This window comes from Dama dama, chromosome 11 (genome assembly GCF_033118175.1).
Source record: "Dama dama isolate Ldn47 chromosome 11, ASM3311817v1, whole genome shotgun sequence".
NCBI lineage: Eukaryota > Metazoa > Chordata > Mammalia > Artiodactyla > Cervidae > Dama > Dama dama.
The window spans coordinates 88,203,595-88,227,032 of record NC_083691.1 but is presented as its reverse complement, the minus strand read 5'-3'; the positions used below and the strand labels follow the sequence as shown (position 1 = coordinate 88,227,032).

The 23,438-nt window shown below is 36.4% G+C and overlaps 1 protein-coding gene across 2 annotated transcripts in view; it reads left to right on the top strand.

Annotated features, from left to right (window-relative positions):
* SLC30A6 (solute carrier family 30 member 6) overlaps positions 1-23,438 on the top strand; it is a 42,458-nt gene that overhangs the window by 5,456 nt on the left and 13,564 nt on the right. The window contains exons 3-13 of one of the 2 annotated variants that reach the window (XM_061155645.1): positions 3,832-3,916; positions 4,893-4,935; positions 6,350-6,415; positions 12,341-12,421; positions 12,916-12,951; positions 13,654-13,748; positions 15,957-16,005; positions 16,317-16,436; positions 19,403-19,505; positions 20,418-20,465; positions 21,841-21,909. In XM_061155645.1, the coding sequence (XP_061011628.1) occupies positions 3,832-3,916; positions 4,893-4,935; positions 6,350-6,415; positions 12,341-12,421; positions 12,916-12,951; positions 13,654-13,748; positions 15,957-16,005; positions 16,317-16,436; positions 19,403-19,505; positions 20,418-20,465; positions 21,841-21,909 (795 nt within the window). Of the gene's footprint in view, positions 1-3,831; positions 3,917-4,892; positions 4,936-6,349; positions 6,416-12,340; positions 12,422-12,915; positions 12,952-13,653; positions 13,749-15,956; positions 16,006-16,316; positions 16,437-19,402; positions 19,506-20,417; positions 20,466-21,840; positions 21,910-23,438 lie in introns of those variants that run through there. The other variant, XM_061155646.1, reaches the window with a different exon arrangement.

The window sequence follows — 23,438 nt, the reverse complement described above, 5'->3', positions numbered from 1 at the left end:
GTCCGACACTTCTGTGACCCTGTGAAGCCCACTATATGCCTATGTCCAAGACATTTCCCAGGCAAAAATACTGGAGTGGATTGCCGTTTCCTTCTCCAGGGAATCTTCCTGACTCAGGGATCGAACCCGCGACTCCTGCTTGGCAGGCAGATTCTTTACCACTGAGCCACTAAGGAAGCCCGATCATGCCATACACTTTATCCTTCACAATAACTGTCCTCCCATTGTCTCAGTTATAAGCATTTTACTCATCAGTCACCATCTCTCGTCTTCCCAGGCCCCGTCTCTTGCTGGGACCTCCAGTTCATTGACTCTGCTGCGTTTTCACTGTTTTTCACATCCCATCGTCAGTTGCTTGCTGATCAATTTAGATTCTCTGGTTTATCATTTTCATTTTCTTGCACATGCCTTCAACTCCTTTGTTCCCATCTTCTGTCTATCATACTTTATTGGTAAATCCTTAACTTTATTAAGTCCAGTCTACTCTGTACCTCATGAAAGCAACTGAGTGTAGCCTTAAACACAAAACCGTACTGTCTGGTCTTACTTTGTATTTTTTTTTTTTGCCATGCCATGCCACGTGTGGGATCTTAGTTCCCCGACCAGAGACTGAACCTGTGCCCCCTTCAGTGGAAGCACAGATTGTTAACCACTGGTCCACCAGAGAATCCCCTGGTCTCATTTTAAGTTCATGATCAAGTATGCCATTAGTGCTGCCCGTACTGTATCCTAGTTTTTTCAGTTTCCCACGTTCTTAAATGACAGTTTTATACCATTTTCTTTCACTTCTATCCTCAAACTCCCCAAACCTTGTTCATCCTCACTCTAACCTGTTGGATCTTGCTTCCTGTTTCTCTGAAGGAAAAGACGAAATCAGAAAACTTCTGCATCCTGTCATTAGCACATCTGCTAGCACATCTGCCAACACTCTGCCTTCCCTCCCATTTCTTCGAATGAACTGTCTGATCTGCTCCATAAGGCCAGTCCCTCCGTTGTTGCCTTACTCAGAGCCAGTGTTCCTAGAACCATTCTTTCTTCTCTTGCATTGTTGTTCCTTCTTTAATCTTTCTCCTTCTTGCATCATAATTACGTGCCATAAATACCACTCTCAGCTGCTGCTTCCTTTCTCTGCTTGCTTTTGAAGCAAAACTGTTTAGAATTGTTTTTACTGTCTTTGTTTAGTTTCTCTTCTCCCTGTTTCTGTTAAGCAAAACCAGCCTAACTCTAGTCCCCACTTATCCACAGAAACTGCTTTTACAAGTACCTGATAACCTCTGTGTTGCCAAAAGCAATGGTCATCCTCATTTCCCATCTTATTTGGCCTTCAATGGCATTTGAATCAGTCTTCCTCCTTAAAGCATTTTATTCACTTGAACTCTGAAGTGCCACCCTTGTTTCTCCTCTTGCTTACTTCTTGGAAGTGTGAATGTATTAGACACTCAGTCATGTCCGACTCTTTGTGACCCCATGGACTGTAGCCTGCCAGGCTCCTCTATCCATGGGATTCTCTGAGCAAGAATACTAGAGTGGGTTGCTGTGCCCTCCTCCAGGGGATCTTCCTGACCCAGGGATCGAACCCACGTCTCTTATGTCTCCTGCATTGGCAGGCAGGTTCTTTACCACTAGTGCCACCTGGCGGGGGGGAGGGGCACTTACTTATTAGTCTTTATTTTTAAGTCTCCTTTGTTCCTCTCCTCCCATCTTTCTGACTTCTGAGTTTGGAGTGTCCCAGGACTTACAGAACTCTGGCCTCTCTTGTTTGCCTCATTCCATCTTGGTGACAGTTTCACTACCATATGCTGATGACCCTGTATTTATATTTCAGCCTCTACCTTCTTCCTACCTTCAATTCCTATATATAATGGCCTTCTCAACATTTTCACCCAAATATCTAATAGCCATCTCAAATTTAGTTAAGATCAAACCTGAACTTTGATTTTCTATCACTTCTTCACCACATGGCTCAGGCCAGAAACCTTAGAGTCACCTTTACCCCTCTCTTTCCTTCACTCCTCACAGCTGTGTTATAAGTAATTCTTGCCAGCTCTATCCTCATAATACCCAGAATCTGACTCTTCTAACACCCGCCTTCAAAGCTACCATCATTCCCCACATGGTTTATTGCAAGCACATTCTGAATGGTCTTCCTACTTTCATCCTTGCCCCTGTGCAGTATTTTCTAGGTTGAGAAGCTGAATGAGCTTTTTAAAATGAAAGCTAAGTCACTGTTCCATCTCACCTGGAATACATCCCAGCTCTTTTCCCGGCATACATGACACTACTTAATGTAGCCCCAGACTTCCACTCACCTCTCTTGTCTAGCTGTCCTCAGCCCCTCTTTTATCTCAAAGTATTTGCACTGTGGTTCCTGCTTTCTCTCTGAGATGTCTGGATGCTTAGCATCTTGGCCTCTTTCAGATTTCTGGTGACATGTCATCTCATCAGAGAGCTCTTTTCTGATCACCCTATCTGAAGAGCAGCTCTTTAATCTTCCCTGACTGTGTTCTGACTATGCTTTTTCTTCCTAGCACTCATCACCGCCTGACTTTATATATTTGCTTCTTGTCTGTCACCCCACCTGGATTATAAGGTCCATGTTTCATTCATTGCTGTATCTCCTGTGCCTCAAATAGTATCTGTTACAAAATAGATACTCAAATGTTTGTTGACTAACAGCTTGACTCTGCATTAGAACAGCGTGTGTTACATGCTTTATCTGCCTTTCTGACTGTTACTGAATCCCTGTCCTGACTAGGCCCCATGTCCAGTCATGTCCTCATTAGGCTTACAGCCCCTCATCCTGTTAACCTGTCATATCAGTTCTCAAGTTTCTAACATCCCCATGTCACCTGCTCTTCTGGTTTTGCTCCTCCTTGAGGAGCAAGTTTGAGAATGGTGTCTCCCATAAATTCATGCTGGTAATTGTTCTTCTTCTCTGCCTTATGATTTCTGTCTCCTGAGTTACCTTCTTATCCTTCTCACTTCTGGTGGTGGTCTTCCTTTCTAGACCTACAACTTTCATCTGTATTCTAAAACCATCCTATCCCATACCTTACTTGACCTTAGCAATTATATATTTAAACTTAAAATCTCCAAATAACAACCTTTCCACTATTTCATCTCTACTTTGAAACAAGTGTTGGTCTCCCTATGTAGGGATTGGAGCAGAACAAAGTAAAAAACAATTCACTTGATCTCGTCTTCCTTTATTTAGAATGCTATTCTTCCTTCCTCTGACTAAATCCTAGCTGTTCCAAGGTGTATCTCAAATCCTCCCTTTTCTTTGAACTTCTATACTGTGGTAATCTCCTTCTTTAGCAGTCCTGTTTCTTATGACTTATTTGGTAAATAACCAAGCATTGTTCTGTTTTTGGTGGGTGGATGGGCAGGGTAACTTTATTTTGATGTAATTGCAAACTTACAGAAAAGTTATAAGATTAGTATAAGGAATTCCCTTATACCCTTTATTCAGATTCATCAGTTGCTTTATATTTTGCCCCATTTGTTTTATCAGTTTCCATATACATGTTTATAGAGTCAAAATTATATTCAAATGTCATTGTATTTTCTCAACTATTTGAGAATTTATATGTCAGAATTTTTTTTTCTCTTGAATAATTCCCCTTCTCAAATTATCCTTTTAGGTTTATATATTATAATAATAACTTGGTGGATGATTTTTTTTGGAAGTTTTAGAAACTGGAACCCTTCAGTTTTTAAAAACAGGTTGTACTTATTCCTTTGAATATTAGAGTATGAATCACAAAACTTGAGTGGACCCAAAGAAGTGTATCAGTGTTGCACAAATAAGAATGGTTTTCCTTTTCACAGTCCTGGAAGATATTGCTCTTTGGTGCAATAAACTTAACATGTACTGGCTTCCTGCTAATGTGGTGCAGCTCCACTAACAGTATAGGTATGTCACTGTTCTTATTTTTATAGGGTTAATTGTTAATTTCACTTTTATTGTTCTCATTTTAAATAAAGGTATGTCTTCCTTAACATAGAATATATTATTCTGAAATATAACTTTAAAGATTTCAATGAGGGAATGTATTCCAAAAGTATCTTGTTATGTTCTGTTTTGGCCATGTCGCTTGGCATGTGGGATGTTAATTCCCCAACCAGGGGTTGATCCCCTGCTCCCTGCAGTGGCAATGTGGAGTCTTAACCGGGACTGCCAGGGAAGTCCCCCAAAAGTACCTTGTAAACTATAAAATTTGGTTCAATTGCTAGGAATTATTTAAAATGAGCTTCTTCAAAAAATTTAAATCTATTTGAAAAACGGAGATTTCTTTCTATTTTTTGATTGAGATGTAGTTGATTTATGTTATTATGTTAGTTCCAGGTGAACAGCATAGTGATTCAGTATTTTTATAGATTACACTCCACTCAGAATCACTATAGGGACTTCCCTTGGTGAGGAAGCTATATATGAATGCATTTGATTTCATATATAAGTGATACCGTATAGTATTTGTCTTTCTCTGACTTATTTCCCCAAGCAGAATATACTCTAGGGTTCATCCATGTTGCTGCAAATGGCAAAATTCATTCTTTTTTATGGATGAGTAGTATTCCTTCCAGCATATGTGTCTGTTGATGGACACTTGGGTTGCTTCCATATCTTGGCTACTTTAAATACTGCTGCTGTGAACATTGGGTGCATGTATCTTTTTATGAGGTATTTTTAGTGTGATAGATTAGTTCTTCAATTTATATAGTGTATAAATAAGATTTTGAGGTTTATTGAGTTTTCCTTAAAAAGTAAAACCTCTTAATATCTTTCTTGTGTTTTTAAAAACCTCTTATATTTTTATGTATCATTATTTGTTGTATTTTCTAACTATGGATTCAGTAACATTTTAATCAGTCTTTCTGTTGTTTTGCAGCTTTAACTGCCTATACTTACCTGACCATTTTTGATCTTTTTAGGTAAGTTTTAAAAACTCTCCTTAATGTTTTGAAGCTTATACAGAATTTGTCATCAACTATACTTCATTTAAAAAAAAAGAGAGAGATGTCTGAAGACTTCCCCGTTGTTTTACTCCTGACCTTAATTCATGGTTACATGGGTGTTTTTTTTTTTTTTTTCTATTTGTTAAAAATGTACATATGTGCTTTATGCACATTTCTGTATAAATGTCCTATTTTGAATAAAACAATAAAAATAAAAGAAGAGTTTATTGCACTGAATTTATGAAGTTTTAAGTAAAGGAAAATAGTCTGTGAAATAAGTAAAATTATCAACATGGATCATGTATACAAATAAACACAATTAGAAGATATGCTGGAAGAAGATATCCCATTTACATAGCAACAGAAAAATACCCAGACATTAGGTCAGTTGCCTACCTATAGATGAGTCAGCTGTGACCAGGGAGCAGGAACATATAAGAGCATACCAGTTCCCACTGGAACTATGTAGATGGGAAAAGAAATGAGGGATATTAATAACTGCAAAGCATGTATGTGATTGTGAGATCGAGAGACAGCCTGTCGGCTCCTGCTTTTGGGGACCTTTCGTATTTCCCGTGTGTGTGTGTACAGACGTGACCGAGCGACTCTTTGAGACCCCATGGACTGTAGCCTGCCAGGCTCCTCTGTCCATGGGGATTCTCCAGGCAAGAATACTGGAGAGGTTTGCCATACCCTCCTCCAGAGGATCTTTCCAACCCGAGATCAAACCCAGGTCTCCCGCATTGTAGGCGGATTCTTTACCGTCTGAGCCACCAGGAAAGCCCCATGTTTCCAATAAAGATTGCAAAGTGCTTGGACAATGATGTCTCCAATATCTGTGCCATAGGTTTTCATCAGTCACATAACTAAATCTTCTTGATGGATCTAAAACAGATAGTTGTTACCTGAATTTCACACTGTAGTAAATTGTTTTAGAGTGAATTTCCACTATACTTGGAAAGCAACCGTAACTTTACCTCATCTAGAATATTGTCAAGGTCTTATTAATATTTAGTTTAGCTTTTAACATAGATTAAATAAAGTTTATCAAAGTTGAAATGTTTATGCCTAGAATCAAGTAAATATTGTTACTGCGTTGTTTTTTGCAGGCTTAGTTACCATTTAGGTTGGATAACTTACTGAGTAGAGGAAGTATGAGTTTAAAGTATTCTATTTAACTGTCTTAATGGTGTATCATAACTTCTGTTTCTCCCCATGTTAAAACTCACAGTTAGGGTGTTTATTGTGATTAGATTATAAATTATTAGAATAATTTATTAGTCTGTGAACACTTAACTTTTAGCAACTTAGGTATTCTGAAAGCTAAATTTCTTTCTGTATGTCCTCTAGCTCTCGTTCTAATGCTGAATTTATTTGCCTTTTTACTTAGTTTGATAACTTGTTTAATAAGTTACTGGGTGATGATGAGGAAACCTAGCCCTGCGTATTCATTTGGGTAAGTTCAATTTACTTTATTTTCTGCTAACTTATTGCTATTAAAATTAGTAGTTAAACTACTAAAGAGCTAGCTTGAATATTTCTAGAAAATAAACATTGCCTGTTTAGTGTGATAGTAATAAATAGTAAAAGTAGATTTTAAAAAGCATCTTCTAAGAGGATTCTAGATAAGAAACATAGGTGTTTAAATTTAAATCATATTGAAGTAAAATGTTCACATTAGGTTCTTTGCTATTTTACAAAACAAATTTTAACATAAAATGTTCATTTTAAGGTCTTTGATACTTTGGTAATTTTTTATTTCAGTTAGAGAAAGTACAAAGGATTTTCATGTATATATCTTCTAGATGTTAAAGTAAGTGGGATACATTTTCACATTAATGCAGTGGTAGAGATGTATTTTTATCATAAGATTAGATTTGTGACAGCAACAAACTGACAAAGATTTTGAGATTTCTGTGTCTCTAGTTTAGAAATTGCTGAAAGCTGGAAAGTGATCTTTTATATCAGAGGATTTTTTTTAAAAAATATTTATTCATTTATTTAGCTGTGCCAAGTCTTAGTTGCAGTATTTGGGATCTAGTTCCCTGACCAGGGATTGAACTCAGGGCACCTGCATTGGGAGTGTGGAGTCTTAGCCACTGAACCACCAGGGAAGTCCTGGATTTTTTTATTATATTAGGAAAAGAAATGAATTCCCTTCAGAGTCAAGGAAAGAACTAGAAAGAAAAACTTAACCTTGGTGAAGAAACTGCTGAACCAGACTTAACCTTTCTTTTCCATACCATTCATTGGGATTATATTCTTTTGAACAAAATCAGGTTTTATTTACTTAAATAATAGGACAGAATGAACATGAAATTTTAATGCAAAATGAAGATATTTATGTGTCACTGAAATTTGATAGAGTTGGACTGTTACTATGATAATCATTTGTAAGGAATAGATATCTGTATATGGAAATCTTAACTCTTGAGTCAGGCTTTTGGTGATGACAGAAATCCAACTCAAACTAATTTGCGGGGGAAATGATAATGTACTTTTTCAAAGTGTGGGAAGACCGAGGTGAGCTGGCATAGGGACACTCAGGACATTGTCTTTCTCTCACCTCAGTGGCCTGCTTTTCTCTGCACGTCAGGTTCGGGTTCTCAGACCACTTTTCTCCACTCTGCTGCAATGATAACTTCTAGCAAGACTTGGAACCTTCTCACCTTCCTCCTAGAGAGGAAAGGACTTTTCCCCAGCTCTAGTTCCGAAAATCATGAGAAAGAGCTGTTGGTTTGTCCACCTTGGTATAGATGTTAGTCTTTTTAGTTCAGCTCCTATGGCCAGGATACAAGGTTTAATAAAGACATGACAGCTTCCATTTTGGTCTCATTGCTTAGAGAATAGGAAACGAGAGAGCAATTAAATATAATTAGTCAGTTGCATAGCTTGAAGTATCATCTATATCTGGTAATTCCAGAATTCAGTTCTGCAGCACTGAGATTTATCTCATGTCAGTGTTCTTTTCATGACAGCTTCACATGGATGCCTAATTGATGTCTTAAATTCAAGCTAAATTTCCTGTTTTGTTTTCTTTCCCCAAAATCTGTTCCTCTGCAGTTTTTCCCATCTTAGTAAATAACACAGCCACTTAGTTGCTCAGGCAAAATCCTCAATTATTCTCTCATCACCCACATTTATCCATCAGGGGATTATGTCAGGATAATTTACAAACACATCCAGAATCTGCCTCTGCCCCCATTTCTATCTCTAGTACTACCATCCTAACCAAGCTACCTTCATTTCTTGCCTTCATCAACATCCTGCATCCTAATCCTAACTAGTCCGCATACTTCTGCTTTTACCAACCCTTGTAGCCCATTCTCTGTGAAGCAACCAATGTTTGTTTTTTTTTTTAAGCCTAAGTCATGCTATCATTCTACTCCTTAAAACCATCCAGTTGTTTCCTATCATATTGAGAATAAAATCCTGACTCCTTTCCCTTGCTTATAAAGGCTTTGTATGACTTAGACCCAGCCAATTTCTTTTCAAGTTACCACTGTCTTTGTGTCTATAATTTGAATATAACTTATTCTTGCTTTAGGATCTTTATACAGACTCTTCTCTTTCCTTGAGTTGCTCTTCACCTGTTTCAAGATAAGCCCAGTTTTGTTATTCCAGTCTTAATATTACCAAGTGCTAATATCATTAAGTGACTGGGCCCAATTTAAAATGAATTCTAAAATAGATTACCTAGTTAGTCTCTTGTCGCATCAGACTGGACTTCCCTGGTGGCTCAGACGGTAAAGATTCTGCCTGCAATGCAGGAGGCCCAGGTTCAATCCCTAGGTTGGGAAGATCCCCTAGAAAAGGCAATGGCCACCCACTCCCAGTCTTCTTGCCTGGAGAATTCCATGGACAGAGGAGCCTGGCAGGCTGCAACCCAGTCCATGGGGTTGCAGACAGTCGGACACGACTGAGTGACTAACACTACGCATCAGACTACTATAATTCTCTGTATAGAACTTATCAGTTATTTGGCTTTTTGTCTTCGCCTTTAAAATATAAATTTCTTGGTAGCATTGGCTGTTATCTTATTCTATTCTTATATCCTTGTACAGTTCGATGAATTTTAACAGATAAATACACTTGTATAACTACTATCTGAATCATGATATAAACCATTATAAATTCCCCCAAAGCCTACATTAATGACTTAAGGTTGAGTCAGAGTCAAACGCCGACAAAAGTAACCAGTATTCTGATTGCTGTCATTGCAGATTTTTGTTGCCAGTTTTGAAATCATATAAATGGGATTGTAATATGTATCATCATATAGCAGTAATTCATTCTTGTTCTTTGCTCTAATATTCCAATATGCCAACATTCATTTATATGTTCAACTATTGAAAGAAATTTAGGTAATTTTTAGCTTTTTGTTATTATGAGTAAAACTACATATGCTCATTTTGTACTTTTTTTGGGTATACACGGGTGCTTATTTATATTGGGCATATGTCTTTGAGTGAAATTACTGTCATAGGACTTGCATATATTCATCATTAGAAGATAGGATAATACCAAGCAGTTTTCCAGAGTGGTTTTGCATTTCTGCTGGCAGTATACATTTCCGCTGGCAGTGTATCTGAGTTCCAGTCGCTTTATGTCCTTACCAACTGTTGGTATTGCCTGTTTTTAAAGGCCATTCTAGGATGTGCAATGGTATCTCATTGTAGGTTTAAGTTATTTTCTTGATGAATATTGGAACACTTTTTCTTATGTTTATTAGCCATACAGATTACCCCTTTGCTGAAATGCTTGTTAAAGTGTTTTATCCATTTTTAGACTGGGTTGCTTATTTTTTCTTACTGATCCATAGTTCTTTCTCTTTCATTCTCTTAAAGCTATCTTCTGATGCATGGAAAGTTTTTAATTTCAATGATCAATTCAGTTTATCAGTCTTTTCCTTTATGGTTAGTACTTTTTGTGTACTTGTCAAGAAATCTTAGCCCAAGATCATGAGATACTCTTCCCTGTCATTAGAAGTTTTACAATTTGACCTTTCACATATAGGCTTAAAAATCAAACTAGAATTTGGTTTTTGTATATGGTTTGAAGTAGAGGTCAAGGCACATTGGTTTCTATACAGCTATTCAATTTGATAAAACATTAATTGAATCAAGTTTTTTATTGCTTTTATGTGCTACTTTTTCATTAATCAAGTAACCATGTATATGTTGGTCTGTGTCTGGATTTTCCTTTCTCTTCAAGGTGTATTTGTCTGTCTTTGCATTAGTTCTATCCTGTGTTAATTACTGTAGTTTGAAATCTTGTAGTGGTATACTGTAGTGGAAATCTTCCTACTTTGTTCTTTAGACCTTTGCTTTCCTTCACCTTTTATTTCCATGTGTGCACTTTAGTGTCAGCTTATCAATATCTACAGATAACGTTGCTGCATTTACATAGTTTTTTCATACTCTCCTATAACCCTGTTTTTTTTCATTTACTTCCTTTCATGTCAGTAAATACATTTGTTATATTTTTAGTAATACATAATGGTTTTTTGTTGATTCCAACATTTTTTTTATTACCAATAACAATGTGATGTATGTCCTTAATTATTTTATTATTTCCTGAATTTTGTACCTCCTGGAATTAAACCAGCTGATTTGAGGAGAAAAAAGTAATGTGATGAACATCCTTAATTATTTATTATCTTTTCTGAACATAATTATTTCCTTGAGAAATTTTAGTGTATGTACATGCTACAAGTGTTGAATGCCATTAAACTATGTATAGTGGTAAAAACCAAGATAAGTAAGACAGCAGTCCATGGCCTCTAGCTGATAGTTTAGGGATAATAAGACATATTCAATTAACTGCAATTATATGTAGATGTGACAGGCAGTATCAGTTCAGTTCAGTCGCTCAGTCATGTCTGACTCTTTGCGACCCCATGAACCGCAGCACACCAGACCTCCCTGTCCATCACCAACTCCTGGAGTTTACTCAAACCCATGTCAATTGAGTCGGTGATGCCATCCAACCATCTCATCCTCCGTCGTCCACTTTTCCTCCTGCCTTCAATCTTTCCCAGCATCAGGGTCTTTTCTAAGGAGTCAGCTCTTCGCATGAGGTGGCCAAAGTATTGGAGTTTCAGCTTCAACATCAGTCCTTCCAGTGAACACCCAGAACTGATCTCCTTTAGGATGGACTGGTTGGATCTCCTTGCAGTCCAAGGGACTCTCAAGAGTCTTCTCCACCACCACAGTTTCAAAACATCAATTCTAACAGCATGTATATTATCTATGGTGAAACAGGTCACCAGCCCAGGTGGGATGCATGAGACAAGTGCTCGGGCCTGGTGCACTGGGAAGACCCAGAGGAATCGGGTGGAGAGGGAGGTGGGAGGGGGGATCGGGATGGGGAATACGTGTAAATCTATTGCTGATTCATGTCAATGTATGACAAAACCCACTGAAAAAATAAAAAAATAAAAAAACATCAATTCTTCGGCGCTCAGCTTTCTTTATAGTCCAACTCTCACATCCATACATGACCACTGAAAAAAACCATAGTCTTGACTAGATGGACCTTTGTTGGCAAAGTAATGTCTGCTTTTTAATATGCTATTTAGGTTGGTCATAACTTTCCTTCCAAGGAGTAAGCGTCTTTTAATTTCATGGCTACATTCACCATCTGCAGTGATTTTGGAGCCCAGAAAAATAAAGTCTGCCACTGTTTCCACTGTTTCCCCATCTATTTGCCATGAAGTGATGGGACCGGATGCCATGATCTTAGTTTTCTGAATGTTGAGCTTCAAGCCAGCTTTTTCACTCTCCTCTTTATAATAGTGGTTAAAACAAAATGGAGTTACAGATAAATAGCCTGGAGACAAAGATTGAGAAGATGCAAGAAATGTTTAATAAGGACCTAGAAGAAATAAAAAAGAGTCAATAGTGGTTAAAGTCATGAATGCTAGAGCCAAAGTGTCTGAGTTTGAAACTCTCTGACTCTTGCACTTGCTAGCTATATGACTGTAAACAGTTACTGTTCCTCTTGGGCTTCAAGTTCTTTATCTCTTACTTATTTATTTTTTTAAAGTGGATAGAATAACCCTCATAAGGATTTAGATGAGGTAATGTGTTAAGTACTTTGACTGGTATCTAACATAAGATGGGTCAATTAAGTGTTAGCTGTTATTATGATAATGAATATTTCTAGAGAATAAAAGCCATAGAGAATATATGTTGTATAAATAGGCACTCTTTCTAAAATCTAAGATACTCACTGTTTATTATCATTCTAGAAACTAGACTTTTTAAACAGTGTTTGGCTTATCGTAGTTAGAATTGTAGTGAGTGAGTAAATGTGTTTTAGAGATGCTAGTTTGTGAATTGAAAAAATTATGCTAATTTAATTAATTTTCCAATTTCAGATTTGAAAGATTAGAAGTCCTGGCTGTATTTGCCTCCACAGTCTTGGCACAGTTGGGAGCTCTCTTTATTTTAAAAGAAAGGTACATTCGTGTATGATTTAACTGTCACTGCAAATTCTACCTCCGCTACCTTTGGAACTATGAAAGAATCCAGTGAGACATTCTGGTTAAAAGGGTATACAAATTAATATGAGCAATGCTGGAGATTTGATAATACAGTTTTTTCATGTTTCAGACTTTTCTCCCTCTTTATACCCTTCTTTTATTACCTTTGATACTACTAAATCCAGTCATAAGTAGATGTGACTAAAAGGAAGAGATTCAGTCAGACATGTTTTAATGCTTAGTATAAACCCAAAAGCAGGTTTGTTAGAGAAAGATTAGACATTGCACCTTGAGGATAATTTGTGGGTCTGCTTGTCTCATCACTGCTTCTGCTGCTGCTGCTAAGTCACTTCAACTAGTAATCAACAGGTCATATTCAAAAGTTTTGTGAATTTATTAGATTAATTATGTATTTAATAAACTTTTTAAACTTGACTATTTAATACATTAACATTATTTCTTTCTTTTAGCGCAGAACGCTTTTTGGAGCAGCCCGAGATACACACGTAAGATTCTGCTTTTGACATATAACATACTATTAAGTGTGATTCCCAGTGATTAATTGGTGTATTATGAAATAGTGATTACTTTGGCCCATACTAGAGTTCAGAGTGTCATAATATATATTTCAAAAGCAAACTCCCCAAATCCAAAGACTCCTCCTTTTCACCCTTAACTGTTCCCAAGCCCCTGCGTTTTTATACTGAACAGAAAGGCCTCTCCAGTGTGATGTCGGGTCGCTCAGTATTTCCAAACCCAGGTGAACATGCTAAACCAGCCCTGTCTTGTCTTCTATAATTTGGATCCCCCCAATCTTTTAATACCATCTCTAGAAGAGATGGAAATGTTATTATCTATAACATAGTTGCTAACTCTGTGGACCTATTCTGATCAGTTTCATTCAGGGCAGTTTGACTTAACCAGCAGACTATAAACCAAATATCTGTAGCATTTCTAAAAATTTATAACAGCAATTACCTGTAAGAAGATACTGTTAATGCTAAGGGTCTTTTTTGGAGGGATGGGGATCCCATGTAAGATGGAGCAACCATGCAGAACATGGGTCATAGAGCTAGAAACCAAGTTCAAATTCTGAATCTGCAAATACTGAAGCAGACCACTCTGCTTCCTCATCTCCTAGTCTCCCTACATGCTGAAATTACAGTTTAATATTACCAAGAAAAAAATAACAGTGTTATTCTTTTTAGGGGAAGATTATTAGTTGGTACTTTTGTGGCTCTTTCCTTCAACTTGTTCACAATGCTTTCAATTCGGAATAAACCTTTTGCTTATGTTTCTGAAGGTATGTTTTTGTTTACTATTAATAAAAATCCAATTAATTTCTCATAACAACAAGTCTTTTGTTTGTTTCATTAATTCATAAATCAGTGAGAAAGTGTATCCTGAGGAAAAGAGGACTACCTACCCCTAAAGTTCTAAAGTCTTCAGAAAATTATGAAGCAGAAAATTAAGAAATAGAATCTAACTTTTTAAGCTTTAACATATTCCTTAAAAACAAGCAGAACTGACATATTAAATTACATGAGATAAAAAATTATATTTACCAGATAACATGAATGAAATTTTAAGTGTATAAACTACCTAAGAACGCATTTTAGAAGCATCAGTGTACATAGACTAGTTGATGTGCTCATTGCAAATAATTGTATTTTGTTAATTAACTTCGTTCCCAGGAACACTCTGGGACGATGATGGGTGGGCATTTATTTGAAAGTAACCAAATTTTAGTCCTTTTGATAAATTACTTTCGAGTCTTTAAAAGTTCAGATAGAATTTTTCATTTTAGTGGTCTAAATTATTGACATTTTTCACTAATTTCAGTGTTTTGGAATCCTACTCCCCCACACCAGGTTAACCACTGTTGGATGGCTGGAGGAGTTTTACCTCACTTTACACTGAGGTAAAAACAAAAGTGGGCTGTGTACACACACCTACACTTTGAAGAAAAAATAGGGGAAGGTCTTAAGTCGCACTGACTTGAATAGCAAGATAACCAGGGGAAGAAAGCTTTCTGAAATACCCATTCAAGCTTAAACAACTTCCTAAGTGTCATGAAGTATGAGTTGTATTTTATGAATTAGAGTTTAAGAATTACTGCATAAACTAGAAAATTAAATAATGATATTTATGATCATCAGAGTTATTTTGAAAAAACTTTATTAAAATACTATTATACTCATTCTTTAAATTTTAAGATGGTACAAAGATTTAGAAACTATGTTTCCCTGAAGAGCAGAAAGATACAAGAAGGAAACAGTACTGGTAATCTCATGAGCCAGAGATAATGTCTATTAACATGTCTGTTTTGTTCCTTTATTTTTTGTTCTGTGCACATATGTATATTTTTTTACATACTTAGAATTGGATCAGTTAAAAATTTTATGTTTGGCTTTTTTCATTCAACTTTTCATCTTGAATATTGCCTGTCATTAAATAATCTTTGAAAAATAATATTTGAATGCTTGCATAACATTTTGTCATGAATATTTTAAAAAAGTAGTCTACTGTACATTTTCAACTTTTCCTTTTAGCTGTAACCACCTTTTTTCTATCAAATTTCTTGTATGCATTTCTAATCTTCTCAGAGAAAGAATTATAAATGGGTTAAAGATACAGTATTTGTTTAAGTGTTTGATATATTTTGCCAGGTTTATTTCCAGAAAAGTCATCTAGTTTGTATTTTTATTAGCTGGAAATAAAAGTTTGCAGAAACATCAAGATTTACAACATGAGTTGAAATTTGAGTGAAAAATAGTTTAAAGCACTTTCTGCCAGGCACTGTGCTCAATATTTATACAGAACCCATTTAATTCCTCCTATAACCATATAAGGTAAATCATTTTACTCTCCTCACTTTACACTGAGGCACTGGGAGATTTAGTCACTTGTCTCAGGCTATATATCTAGTCAAGGGCAGGGTTGAGGTTGAAGCCAGGTATTCTGGCATCAGAGTCTGCTTTAACTGCTGTTCTGGGCCACTTTTTATATGGCTTGCCAATCTTTTCTACATCATGGTGCATATAAATGAGAATTTCTGTAGCACCCTGGGGTAAATGTAAGAGTATGCTTGCACCTGGAGGCTACATGTCCCGGGTCAGTCCCTGACTGGCATCTGCATGTAGCCAGATACCTGGCCTCTCTGAGAGCTAAGAGAGTTAGTAATTGGTGAACCTGCAACTCATTCTCAACACACTGGTTAGGAAGCTGTGCTTTGCAGTATAATAAGCCTTTAAAGCTTCAAATTAATAGTAACGATGACATATGTAAGTTCATTGATTGCATCAGATCAGCTATGTACTGTAGTTGAAACTACTTTTCATTTAGTATCCTAAAGGCATAAAAAAGAAAAAAGTTCTAAATATAATGTATCCCTTTGTAGTGTTACATAGTCATCATGAAATTTATTTTTTAAATTTAAGAATCAAGTGTTTCTGGTAATCTAATAATTGTTTCTGGTAATTTTGATAATTTAAGTATTTTCTTTTTAAAGCTGCTAGTACGAGTTGGCTTCAAGAGCATGTTGCAGATCTTAGTCGGAGGTGAGATGTTTGGGGTTTCATAAAATACATATTGTTAAAGGAATGCACAGGAAGCACATCTGTTATGGGAACTTAACATTATTCATTGCCGAGATTACTAAATGAATCTCACAGATCAGATTCTTCTTTTTCCTTCACTTTTTCTTATTTTTTAATTGATGATACAAAAGAGAACTTTACAAGTGAGAGATTTGTTCCCAAATCCTCTTTGTTAAACAATTTATGATACTAAAATACAAGTCATCTTTCATACAGTTTTCGTTATTATTACATAAGTTTTACTAATGAATACTCTTTTTGTTTTTTCTTAGCGTGTGTGGAATTATTCCAGGACTTAGCAGTATCTTCCTTCCCCGAATGAATCCATTTGTTTTGATTGATCTTGCTGGAGCATTTGCTCTTTGTATTACTTATATGCTAATTGAAATTAAGTAAGTATTTTTTATTGCTCTCAAATGGATTTCCATTCCTGGGGCCTGATATTTAAGGGCATCAGGATGCATGATGATTAAGTTTATAGCATGTTTATGACCTATGCTACTTTGGTCAAGTCTTGTCCTCAAGTGTCTTCATCTGAAAAATTAAGGGGATTGGATTCAATAAGAAATCTTCACTACAATCTATAATGCAGATGGAAAAGCTATTTAAATTCCCTTCTGCTGGCCAGATGAGTGAAACAGAGAAGAGGAGAGTAAGAGACACATCAATCACAGCTACTGTTGCTGAATGAGGAAAGAGGAGTAGATGTGAACCGATTTTTTTTAAAAAGCAAACCTATTAAGAAACAGTCTTTAGCAAGCTTAAGTTTAATGCTATAACATTATTCTTTGACTCCCTACCCTTTTGCCTTTTTCTACCTTTGTGTGATTCCTTCACTTTATTTCTAGCCCAGATCTCTATTGAATTCCAAAAAGCAATCTTCTGTTCATGTCCACCTTGACTGAACCTGTTTTCCCCATCCCCTAAACTGCTTTTATCTGTATTTCCTGTGAGAGTGAATGCTACTACCATTCACTTGCTACTCTGCATTCTGCCTTTTTTTTTTCTCATTTCAATTTTATTTATTTACGTATGGCTGCACTGGGTTTTTATTGCTTCGTAGGCTTTTCTCTGGTTGTGGTGAGTGGGGCCTAGTTGTGGTGCTCAGGCCTCATTGCAGTGGCGTCTCTTGTTGTGGCGCATGGGCTCTAGGGTGCACGGGCTTCAGTAGTTGCGGCTCATAGGCTCAGCAGTTGCGGTGCATGGTCTTAGTTCTTCTGCAGCATGTGGGATCACCCTGGATCAGGGGTCAAACCCATGTCTCCTGCATCGGCAGACAGATTCTTTACCCCTGAACCACCAGGGAAGCCCTGCTTTCCACTTTTAAATTGTACAAAAAACATACATAAAATAAGATTTACCATTTTAGCCATTTTCAAACATACAGTTTAGTATTTTCACAGGCATTTGGTACATTCACTTTATTGTACAACCATCATCATGATTCATCTACAGAACTTTTTTATCTTCCCCAGCTGAACCTGTACCCATTAAATAACTTTGACCCATTCAGCCTCCTTCCAGCCCCTGGCAACCACTATTCCACTTTCTGTGGCTATGAAGTATTCTGAGTATTTGATTTAAATGAAATAATATGTATCTGTCCTTTTGTATCTGGCTTATTTCACTTAGCATAATGTCCTCAAGGTCCATCCATGTCAGAAATGGCAGGATTTCCTTCTTATGACTGAATAATATTCCATTAGTGTACATATTTATGTATATATATATATGCCACATGGGGCGTCCCCGATAGCTCAGTTGGTAAAGAATCCACCTGCAATGCAGGAGACCCCAGTTTAATTTCTGGATTGGGAAGATCTGCTGGAGAAGGGATAGGCTACCCACTCCATTATTCTTGGGCTTCCCTCGTGGCTCAGCTGGTAAAGAATCCACCTGCAGTGCAGGAGACCTGGGTTTGATCCCTGAAGAAGGGAAAGGCTACCCACTCCGGTATTCTGGCCTGGAGAATTACGTGGACTGTATAGTCCTTGGGGTCGCAGAGAGTCAGACACAACTGAGCGACTTGCACTTTCACTTTCTATGTGCCACATTTTTACTTTATCCATTTGTCAACAAGCATGTAGGTTGTTTCCATGTCTTGGCTGTTGTAAATGATAGTCTTGTCTCCTGCTCTTCTTTAATCTTTCCTTTTAATTTTTATCTTTCCCTTCTTCCCATTCTGTTCCCTAAATTGAGGCCTTCATCATCATTTCCTTGACCTAATTAGAATAGTCTTCTGATCTCAAAATTTTTCTTCTCACACATCTTTAGTTACCTGCTATTTTGCTACTGAAGTGATCATTAAAAGTTGCAAATCTAGACATAATATTTTCCTGTTTCAAAATCCTCTCCTTTGTATACTTAACAAAATTAAAAGTTGTTAATATGACGAAGCCTCTACCAACCTTACTAGCCATCCATCTGCTTATACTTAACTGTTCATAGTTTCTTCACTGCATTAGGGTTTTCATGCCCTTGCACATTCTGCTTTCACTGTCTACAATATCTTGCCCCCATCATCTTGGCCATCTTTGAAGTTTCAGATCAGATGTCACCTCTTTTTTATTTAGCCTTTCTGGATTATCCTACCCCTGTAGGCTCACCACTCCTTTGTGCAGCCATGATACCCTGTAGGACTTCTCCTTTGTACTCAAAGTCGTTTCTTGTCTTTTTCACATGGGTGTTTCCTTCCATTTCAAAGGCAGGAACTATGTCTTTACTTGTGTTTCTATTCCCAGCTTATAGGAAAAAGTGAAAAAGAGGACATGATGAGCTTGTAACCTTCGGCGTTTTTGGTCTCTCTTGTTAGTAGACCTGGGAACTACTGATGAGCTATTGTCCTTCAGCCCCAGTGTTTACTGTCACAAATTCTTAAGAGTCTCATCTTATGAAATTCCTGGGGAATTTGAAATTTTTTAATACTAATTATTGGAAAGTTAATGTTTACAGCAAATTGATAGAATCACAGATGAATTCCATTGGTCTTTATCAGAAATTACTAGTCAAAAAAAAAAAGAAATTACTAGTTAAAGGTTTTTATTTGTTGCAGCAAATAAATATATACGACATATTTGCACTTGACAAGTAGATTAAAAGTACATTGTGGGGAAATATATATTTTTCTTCATCATCTCTCTTCACACTGATTAACATAATTATTAGTTATTTTCCCTTAAACTTTGGCAAGAGAGGATTCTGAAAACTTTCTTTTTTCCTTTGAGATGCTCTCATTGCAGTAGTGGTCAGCTGTGGTAAAATAGTCCTGTTGCTTGAGATAATTAAAGTTTGGTGGATTAAATTGTAGGAAGCCTAGTGAAGGATACATTTAAGATTTAGAATTGTCTTTTCTTTTTAGTAATTATTTTGCTGTAGACACTGCGTCAGCCATTGCCATTGCTCTGATGACATTTGGCACCATGTATCCCATGAGCGTGTACAGTGGGAAAGTATTACTCCAGGTAATGGTCGTCTTTCAGTATGCATGCTTAAAATTAGCTATGTTCTTTTACCAAATTATAAAAATAAATGTGTTCTTCTGCCAGATTATGAAATTTTTAGCTACTGGAGGGTCCTGTTGGAGATGAAGCCAAACAATAACCTCTGAAATTTGTGTAGTAAGAACCAGATGAAATTATATTGGTGTACAAAATAGATACAAATGAGTCTTCATATATTTATATATAAGACAAGAGCATAAATGAGAAACGTCTCGAATAATATTTCAAGTAAAAACAATATTAGTTATAATCTCTTTAGATACTTATTTCCCCCTCATAAATGTATTTTGGCTATTATATAATCCAGTTATGATTGTTTTCTTATTTCCTGTCCTTGAATTAGTGAGACTTCTAAATTTCAAACTTAAAAAACAAGAAATCACTCCTTATTGAAACAATAGGAACACCTGTAGACAGCACCTGACTAGAAAGATGGTTTCCCAGGACAGGTGAATATATAGGCAGTGCTTCTCCCTATGCCTTTTCCACATATCTTTTCTAAAACATATGGGTTGTATCTCCCTCTCCAGAAGCAACAATAACAATAAAATAGTTTACTAGTGCTATGTCTTATACAAAGTTTACTTTCTTAAAGATTTTTTTGTTGATTTGTTGGTTCTTTAAGGCTTATTTGGTTACAGAAATAGCAGCTTCTTTGTAAGATTAGAAATAAGCCAGGGTGGATTCCTGATGTTGCTTTATAAGTGAGTCAGTTGAAACCTCTCTTTCCTAAACCATGTGAAGGCACTTGTGAAACAAAGCCAAGGCTGGTATAAAATGCATGGGTTTTTTTTTTTACTGTCAGGATCACTGTTGCAAAAGTTTTTTCTCTCTCTAGAATTCATGTTCTATTTTACTTTTTTCCCCCCCCAGACAACACCACCCCATGTTATTGGTCAGTTGGACAAACTTATCAGAGAGGTAAGATGAAATAATAAATAAAATCATTTTAATTTATGATTAGAGAATTCAAAGAGTGGGTACAAATAATTTCAAGCTCTTTCTAGAATTTTAGGGAAGTTTATGTAACATAGTGACAAAAATAGAGAAATTTGACCACTTGCTCAGTCTGGGAGCCAGATTCACTTGAAATAAATGTAGAAGGTAATTGTCTAAAGACCACACTGTTTGTTATAAAGAGCTATGAATTGTATGAAAGTGAAGTAGCTCAGTTGTGTCCAACTCTTTGTGACCCCATGGACTAGAGCCTACCACGCTCCTCTGTCCATGGGATTTTCTAGGCAAGAGTACTGGAGTGGGTTGCCATTTCCTTCTCCAGAGGATCTTCCCGACCCAGGGGTCAAACTCAGGTCTCCCGCATTGTAGGCAGATGCTTTACCAACTGAACCACCAGGGAAGCCTGAGTTGTATGAGTCTATATTCAAACCTGGGCTTCCCAGGTGACTCAGTGGTAAAGAATCCAACTGCCAATGCAGGAGACACAGGAGATGCAGCTTTGATCCCTGGGTCGGGAGGATCCCCTGGAGGAGGAAGTGGCAACCCACTCCATTCTTGCTGGGGAAATTCCATTGACGGAGGAGGCTATAGTCCATGGGGTCACAAAGAGTCGGACAAGACTGAGCACGCACACACACAAAGCATATTCAAACTTAGGATTTTGATTAAGTCAGAGGCCATGTTTACATGGTGATTGCTTCACTACATAGTAAGTTTTGATTCTGTATTGTTATAAAATTCCACCTGTTAACTAATGAAGGAATGAGATAATCAAATTATTTGAATGTTGAGAGTAAGTAAAACTATTGGTTGTCACTATCACAGAGGCCACTTTGATCAATGTAGTTGACTACTTGTCTCAGCTACTCAGTCTATGCCACTGTACCAATGGGCTACACATTGTCCTTGGAATTTCCTTTTGGTTCAAATCCAAATAACATCCTGTGTTGTACAGAAATGTATTGAAAGAGAATCCAGAGAAAAAAATGATTGAGAAGACAGTAATTCTGATACTCAAGTACTAGATATAAACATACTGTATTAATAAAATGAAAAGAACTACACACTGTTGAACAAGGTGTGGGTGAGGAAAGTAAAGACCTACTTCTAGAGAGGTTGGTGCAGATAAGAAACTGGGAAAAGAAAAAAAGACCCTGGCTCAGTATGGAACAAGAAGAAATGATATCTTGAGTGAATGGTATGGCACTTCTTTTGGCTAATGAGTGTCTTCATGCAGGGTTTGACCATGTCATTCCTATGTGTAGAGCAAGTCCATAATTTGACTGAGTTGTTTTGGATATGTCAAATACAAAAACCCTATTTCTATGTTTTTGATTAGGTATCTACCTTGGATGGAGTTTTGGAAGTCCGAAATGAGCATTTTTGGACCCTAGGTTTTGGCTCATTGGTATGCTTTCTATGTATTACTTTAGTTATATTTTAAACCATAGTTTATAATTTTTAGTCTCTTTACCAGCTCCCTCATGGCTCAGCTAGTAAAGAATCTGCCTGCAATGTGGGAGACATGGGTTCGATCCCTGGGTTGGGAAGATCCCCTGAAGAAGAGAAAGGCTACCCACTCTGGTATTTTGGCCTGGAGAATTCCATGGACTATATATATTACTTTAGTTATAATTTAAAACATAGTTTATAATTTTTAAAACTGAAAAAAGTGTTTCTTTAAAATTTTTATAGATCCTTTGATTCCCATTTCTTTTCAATAGAGTAAAATATGTAGATGTGTTCAGTAGCCTAATTGAGATTAATTAAGGGATGTTTTTCTTCATTTTTTTCCTTTCAAATTAAATGATCTTAATACTGGGCTGTTCAAAAGAGAAAAATCTATAGTCAGGCATTCCTAAATATGAAAATGTTGTAAAACTAAAATGTGCAATTACTTTCTTTTTTATTGCAGTTCTGATTTTGGAGATTTTTGCTGAATATCTTAAAGAGTTATAATAATAGCTGCTTCAGCATAAAATTCCATCTTTTTCTAATCCACTTTTGACCTCATTACCAGAGATTCTGTTATGGCATGATTTTATTCCTATGTCAAGAAAGTACCCAGAAAAAAAAATTGAAACAACCATAATCCTATCATGCGAAGAAAACTGCCATTGATTTTTTGGTGTTAATACTTACATACTTAAACTCTTTAGAAAATGAGGTCATGCTGTTTTATAATTTGTTCTTTTCACTTAATATATCATAAACAGTTCTCCTTGTTATTGAATATTACTCTTCTACAGTACCAGTATAAAAAAAAATAGGATTTGACTTTTGTAACATAGATTTTAGAGGCAGATTAGGGTTGGTCCAACAGCTCAATGATATCACTACATTGCAGTCTATAGTTCAGACTTATACTCTTTTAGTGGAAAAATGGTTACTTCATCTCTCCCTTCCCCTTCTCTTCCCCTCTCTCACTCATTATTTTGGATATCTAAAACTCATTCTCTAGTAAATTCTTCAGGAAAAAGGCCCTTGCAAACAATATTCCCTGAATTTTTGCATGTTGAAAACAGTTGTGAACATTATTGAAAATCATTTGGCTGGATGTAACATCCTGAGCAGATATTTTATTTTCTTGAGTTTCTTACCTCTGGCATAAGGCATTACTGTGATAAGCCCTGATGACTCATAGTCTAATTTTTTCCCCTTGATATGTGGCTTGATCTTTTTACCTGTATGCCTAAAGTATTTTTTTTTAAGTCCAGTAATTTTAATAGAATGTGTCTTGGTGTTGATGGTCAGTTATTTCAGGGATGCAATATATCTTTCTATAATATTATTTCAAAAACAGTTCTTTAGAATTTTCAAGAAAGTTTTCTTTAATTAAAGTTCTTAATATTCTCTTCTCTTGCTTTGATTTTCTTCTTTGGAAATGCCTATTATAAGCATGGTGGAGCTTTACCTTTCTTTCATATTTGTTATTGT